Source organism: Buceros rhinoceros, unplaced genomic scaffold (assembly GCF_000710305.1).
Source record: "Buceros rhinoceros silvestris isolate BGI_N320 unplaced genomic scaffold, ASM71030v1 scaffold2174, whole genome shotgun sequence".
In the NCBI taxonomy this organism is placed as follows: domain Eukaryota; kingdom Metazoa; phylum Chordata; class Aves; order Bucerotiformes; family Bucerotidae; genus Buceros; species Buceros rhinoceros.
This window is the reverse complement of record NW_010408596.1, coordinates 27,695-34,773: the sequence shown is the minus strand read 5'-3', so window position 1 is coordinate 34,773 and position 7,079 is coordinate 27,695. Positions and strand designations below refer to the sequence as shown.

Below are 7,079 nucleotides of genomic sequence, written 5' to 3'. Positions count from 1 at the left end.
GGGGGGACCTTATTGCTCTCTATAATTACCTAAAAGAAAGTTGTGGGGAGGTGGGGGTCGATCTCTTCTCCCGTATTAAGAATGACAGGACGAGGGGGAATGGCCTCAAGTTGCGCCAGGGGAGGTTTAGTTTGGATATCAGGAAAAATTTCTTTACAGAGAGGGTTATTAAGCATTGGAATGGGTTGCCCAGGGAGGTGGTGGAGTCTGCGTCCATGGAAGTGTTTAAAAACCGTGTGGATGTGGTGCTGAGGGAGATGGTGTAGGGACCCTGGCAGTGTAAGGGTAACGGTTGGACTCGATGATCTTTAAGGTCTCTTCCAACCAGATGATTCTATGATTCTAGAGGTCAGCTGTGAGTCTCCTGTGGTGCTTTCTGCCAGAGGCTCGAGGTAGGACCATTATCCCTGGGTGTGGTATAGATCACATTTTTAATGTCCTGTCCTGTTTGGATTGGTCTAAGAGCTACTGCATATACGATTTCTCATTTGATTTGTTCAAAGGCTTGTTTCTGTTCAGGACCCCAATTAAAGTTATTTTTCTTCCGGGTCACTTCATAGAGAGGTTTTATGATCTTACTGTAACCAGGAATATGCATTCTCCAGAAATCCAAACACCTAAGAAGGCTTGTGTTTTCTTTTTGTTAGTTGGTGGGGAAATAGCTATTATTTTGTTAACCACATCCATTGAGATCTGGCAATGCCCGTCTTGCCATTTAATTCCCCAAAACTAGATCTCTCTTGCAGGTCCCTTGACCTTGCTTTTTATGACAAAACCATCATCTGTAAGAATGTCAGTTATTTTCTCACCTTTCTCAAAAACTTCTTCTGCTGTATTATTCCATACAATGATGTCATCAATGTATTGCAAGTGTTCTGAAGCTCCACCTTTCTCCAGTGTGGTATGAGTCAGTTTGTGGCAAATAGTAGGACTGTGTTTCCACCCCTGGGACAATCGATTCCAGGTGTACTGGATACCTGTTCAGGTGAAAGCAGTCTCTGGCCTGCACTCTGGTGCTGTAGGAATAGATAAAAAAGTGTTAGAGGTATCAGTTGTGGTGTACCACTCCAGTTGCCTTTGACTGGAGTTCTTTTAAGTCTGGTGTAGCAGCACTTAGTACTGCTGTTGTAACTTCATTCAGGCAATGATGGTATACTGTCAATCTCAATTCTCCATTAGATTTTTTCACTGACTATATAGGACTGTGAAAAGGTGAATGGGCCTTGCTAACACTCTCATCTCGCGTGGTACAACATTGTTGTTGATTCACTGTTCTAGTAGCATTTTGCACCTTTAGATCTTCAACTCTCATCTGGTCCATAGTGGCATGCTCCTCTCTAAGCTTAGGAAAAAACAGTCAGCTGCTTAATGTCCTCAGTCTCTGCAGCTGCTATGCCAAAGACCCACCGATACCCTTTGGGGTCTTTCTAATACCCTTTCCTGAGGAAGTCTATATCAAAGATGCTTGGGGCATCTGCACCAGTCACTGTAACGTGCTTTTCCCACTTTTTCCCAGTTAAACTTACTTTGTCCTCAAATACAGTAACTCAGCAAATAGTAGAAGATTCTGTCCCTTTATGGGGACAGATGGCAATAGTATGCACTGTGCACCAGTGTCTACCAGGGCTTTATACTTTTGTGGTTCTAATGTGCCATGCCATCGAATCCACGCAGTCCAGCAAGCTCTCTTGTCCTGCACCTGGCTGGAGCCCAGACCCCTCCAATTCCAAGGGGAGTACCTATTGTTGTCAGCTGAGTTTGTGTAGCTTACTGAGCTCACAGTGTTTACATAATTCACAGGATTTGAGTGGGCTACATGAATTACATTTCCAATTCCCCCTACTCACGTTTGGATCTGAGGCCCATCTGGTCAGACTCGAGAACTGCTTACAGTAGACTGGAGCCACTTTTCTCCTCCTGGAAGAGGCTTCATGACATGCTCTGCAGCAATTCAGACCCCATGAGGTTTTATGACACCCCGAACCTACACCAGAACTGCTCACACCCCACAAGCTCCCCACCACGAGCGCTGCTGCTGCTGCTGCTCCAACTCTCACATCAACCACTGCTGCCACTTCAACTCTGGCAAAGAGTACCTCAGCTATACAGTGAGACATTGTGGTCACTCCGAAGAACACTGCAGCTACTCCAACTCTGGCAAGAAACACTGCGGCTACACAGACAGACACTGTGACCACTGCCACTCAATCAGCATCAGTACAGCTTGCTGCTGGGAGGAAAAAGACAAAACCAGGACAGGCATATCGCCCGTATAGCCCATCTCATCTAAAAGAGAGACAGATGAGGGAGAGTCCTTCTAAACCACAATCATCAGAGGAGGATTTGGAACCAGTGAAGGCTGATGCCCCTGAGACTGGGAAAGAACACCTAATAAAAACTGGTTGCCCAGTGTTTGATGTTAATGGAGTAAGTCCTTTCAAAACAGGTTCTTCCAAAAGGGATTCTTCCAAAGCATATTTATTGAAGGATGAGATCTCAGATCAAAATGCAACCTTTTATCTATGAAGAAGTTGCAAAACTTGAGAAAGGACTATAGCCACTGTGACAAAGCAACACTTACTGACTGGTTGCTCCAGTGCTGTGATATTGGGTCTGATACCACAGATCTGTATGGTAGAAAACCCTGGCAGTTGGGAACCCTGTCCAGAGGAGGTGCCAGAGGCACTTGTAGAAGAGAATAGATCAGTCAGCCTCTGGAGGCAACTGTTGTCAGCTGTAAGAACCAGGTATTACTTTAGGGAAGATATATTTGAATGCCACCCCCATCAAATGGACCACCATGGAACAAGGTATTAAACACCTGAGAGAATTAGCTGCCCAACAGGTAATTTATAACAACATGCATGACATGGGGAGAAGTATATATTCCAGAGGTAAAACTGAACGTATACTTGGTAACAAGATCCACTATGTGATCCCCATACTACGTAGATGCTTTCGCTGCCCAACTTAATGTGTCATAAATCAGCGATAGATGCCACAACAAAGTGGCACCTTTTGCCCAGCATGCAGAACGGGTAACTTTCAAATAAACATTCAGAACGACTGAACAATAACAGGGAGCATACGGTAGATAAGACAACAGAGCTTAACTCTAAAACAAATTCTAGAAAGATATGATATAACATCCCTCTCATGATGTAGGCAGTCAGTTTTAATTTCTAATCCTTGAAAACTCAGAGAAAAAGTCTGATATACTCAACTGAGCAAGCTGAATTTGAACTATTTGGGCAATTATCAGAGCTCCAATCATGCCACGCATTGCATGCCAATAAATCTGTCAAAGGTTAGAGCTAGGCTGGCTCCAGACGAATGACAGACGCTCTCTATTACCCCCTTCCCCCCTTTCCCAAAGAGAGGAAAGAGAAAAGGAGAAAGGGAGAGAGATTTATGGATTGGAGAACTAAAACTAGTTTAATGGGAGTAGTAATAATAAAATGAAATATATACCAATATATACAACACTAGTATGGAACCCAACACCCCTGATGGCAACCACGTCACCGTCACCACTGATGCTGTGGGCAGGCACTGGGGAAGGCGCAGGCTGGGCTCAGCAGCAGACGGGAACTGGATGCAGAAGCTGAATTCTGGAACTGGAATCAGGGCTGCACAGCCTGAGATTGAAGGCAGAACGGAGTGCTCCTCAGACGTCAGCCGTTGAAAACGTGAGCAAGAGAGAGTGAGACTCTCAGCTTTGTACTGAATATGACGTCTGTGTGACTTTCTGTGCACGAATCCCTGGTAGCAACTGTAAACATCAAGCATTACTGCTTCTCCAAGTAGACAGCATCTGCAAAAATACACCACAGACAGTGCCGTTACTGAGAAGAGAGACTAAGTTGAAGAGTAAAATCACTGAATGGAATCAGTTTTGTTCTAATTCAAATCAGGATACGTGCTTTTACTGTAAATGTGGCTGAACAGTAGAGTAGGTTTCCCAGAGAGGTTGTCTAGGTGCCCTCCATGGAGATAGTGAAAACCAACTGGACATGTTGCTGCACAGCCTGCTACAGCTGACCCTTTTTGAGCTGTGAGTTGGCATAGATTATCTTGGGAAGTCCCTTCCAGCCTTGACAGTTCTGTGATTCTGTGGCATACTGCTTTATTTAGAAGACAGGAATGATTTGGAACTTGAAAGACTGGGGAGTTTTACCTCGAGATTGTTAAACTCCATTTTTTATTCTCTCTGAGAGAAAGTTAAACGATGACTTGATCAGTATATGCCTTCCCAGATGGCAGCGTGTTATATATGGATCCTTTACCTTTTTTAAAAAAGGGAGTGAATTTTGGTACCTGCAAATTTAAATTGGATTAATTCAGACTTCATTAACTGTATGCATCTTAATGAAAATAATTAATCTCTGGGACAAGTATTTGTGTTAGGTTTTCTGACACATGAAACTTAGGTCAAGACTGGATTGCTTTCTCATCTGTTCCATAGACCAAAGAAAGGAGGTAAGAGCTTTGGTCTGTTGTAGAAAAGTTAGGTAGGCTGTTGTAGCTGTGATGGGACCCTTATTGCCAGAGATCTTTGAAGTTGTAAACAGATTCTGTAAGATTCTGAGAAGAACTGGTAAGCTAGAGAAGGAAAAGATGTTTTTAGTTCTTTAAGAATGGGAAGATCGATAGTCTTCATAAATCACTGCTGTTGTTAGAGCTGGGAGCAGAACTGCATAGGCAGTAGACCTCCTCTGTACAGTTTGCAGCTGAAACTGGTAACGAAATGAGATTTCATTTAAATATTAAATATTCCAATATCAATCTTTTAAATACTTTTTTTAAAGAAGAAGGTCTTGCAAAAGAATGTCTCTAAATAAAAAAGCAAGTATTTTTATAAAATACATGCTTATGCATGTGGGTGATAAGTTAGAAATAAATTGGAAAACTGCATATGTAGTTGTAGATATAATTTATATAAATCAGATGTGCAACTGAGAATGCACTGTCTTGAAATAAAGACCACTGAACTTACAAAGAGCAAGTCAATACAGAATTTTGAAAATGATGATTCTTGCAGTCTGTATTATAATTAATTGACACTGAGATGAGATGACTGATGAGGAAATCAGAAACATTTGTAAGCTAAATCTGCAAGAACTTTACAGTTTTGCTTATAAATGCCCATTGGCTGTTTGAAGGGCAGTTACCATTCTGAGATTTTTGCATTTTTTAAACTAACAGTAATTACTAAAAAAAGGCATGCAACTTTATTATTGAGATTCTGGATTTTTTTTGTCTTGGTGATCAGTGGGATAATAGTAATGCAGAAGGAATCTGTTTCTAGCTAAGAAAGATTGTCACATTTTTATTGCATCATACTGCAATAGGATGGTTTTCATAAGTCTGACATTAATTTATGGGGAAAAATATTGTGAATTGCTATCTTTCTCCTCAACAGTTACTCCTTTCCACTCTTGCTGCCAAACTGGAGAAAGGTTAACATTCCTCACTATTTCTGTTGGCTAATTTTCTTTTCTTGAACTTACTCTCAATGACGTCCCTGTTTAGTCTTAATATTTTACTTTCCATGTAAAAAAATCAGTTTCTCCAACTTCATATTTAGCTGTTTAAATAATAATCTTAATACACTTAACTATATTCGAATTGTGTTAGAAACTGCCTTCCGCCTCTGTGAATGAAATGTGCTGAAAACCCCAGTATTAGTATTAGAAGTATGAAATTTACTGTAAATTGTTAAACTTTTGTTCACCAGAAGGTGAATAAAAAGGTAACAAGTTTGTAAGAACAAAAGGGAGAAATTGCAAATACAAGCCAAATATTTATATAAAGTAAAATAATTTTTAATTAGAAATAATTTATAAAAATGTATAAATAGACTGTAACAAACTATTTCAGTGTTTTTACGGAATTTAGAAGAAATTAAATGCAGTAACTGTGATACAGCCGTGAAACACAGACCAGTTTGAACAGTTTGGGTTTCTTTGCTTGCTGCTTGTAAGTGGAAACATAAGTACTGCACGCGTTTAAGGTTCTGGTACTTTCCTGTCTATATTTTTAATTATCATGCCATCTTTTATAAGTGGTGAATGTTTTATAAAGATGCACCAATTAAGTTAACTCACAGAATTCACTTAAGTTACTGCTACTTCACAAACAATGTTCATTGTCTCTACCTTAAATTAGGTGCACTCCCTTTGTTGATGTTTTTCACCCTTTTAAAGATGAGAAAAGATCTGTCACCTTATCCATCTGCCTGCCAGCATAAGAGCTCTCAAGAGGTTATTTCTACAGTCCTAGTATCAAATAACTTGCACACATGTAGCCTTCCTTTCTCTTCATTGAGAGTTTCACAAGAACTGATGTTAATTAACCCTGGCCACACTGTCAGCAGGGGAATATTGTATTTTGCTTGCCTTAAGAAAGTTTGTAGCCTAAGTCTAACACGAACAACATACCACTGTGTTCCAAGATGTTATGCTTCCCTAATGTGTGTTGTGGGCATGTACTGGATCCTTTTTTTTTTTTTTAAACTGTCTTTAATTGATGGTTGAAGTCATAATTAACATCAAAGTGTTACACAGTGAAATTTCTTCAGTCCTGTCTATCTTTCTAATAGAAAAATTCCCTTTACAGTCACATTTTTGAGTAAAATTATACCCTTCCTATTAGTTTTAGCAGAAAAATATGACCTATGTGATCCTCAGACACTTTCATCATTTAAGTCTTCTTAATTTTTAGTGGGGAGTCAAGACCTCTGTTGAATATTCCAGTGTTTGGACTTGACTCTCTCTATCTAATATTTGTTAGCCAGGTCATACATATTCTCCTCTGTTTATAGTATTAAAAGTGAAGAGAAAAGATCTCTGAATTTTTAGTTCTCTGGTTCTTCAGCATTAACCCAGATGAGGAAGATGTTCTTTGTTTCTATTAACTAAAGTGAGTTTAAAAGCAACTAGAGCAGATACTTTTGTTTGGTAAAGTGTTAGAACTAGAATTTCTTCCAGTGTCAATATTGTTAAGAATGTACATTGTTCATGTCATGTTGTGATGTGTTTCTGTTGAATAAGTTGATTACAAAGTGGGATGGAAAGAGT

General features: G+C 39.9%; 1 protein-coding gene across 1 annotated transcript in view; it reads left to right on the top strand.

The window, feature by feature from the left end:
* Nucleotides 1–2,301: 2,301 nt before the first annotated feature.
* The window catches only part of LOC104492354 (probable global transcription activator SNF2L2), a gene marked incomplete at its 3' end in the record, with an annotated part of 31,774 nt that continues 26,996 nt past the window's right edge, over nucleotides 2,302–7,079 (top strand). Inside the window, exon 1 of the mRNA XM_010134901.1 lies at nucleotides 2,302–2,427. Within this exon, the coding sequence (XP_010133203.1) occupies nucleotides 2,302–2,427 (126 nt within the window). The remainder of the gene's footprint in view (nucleotides 2,428–7,079) is intronic.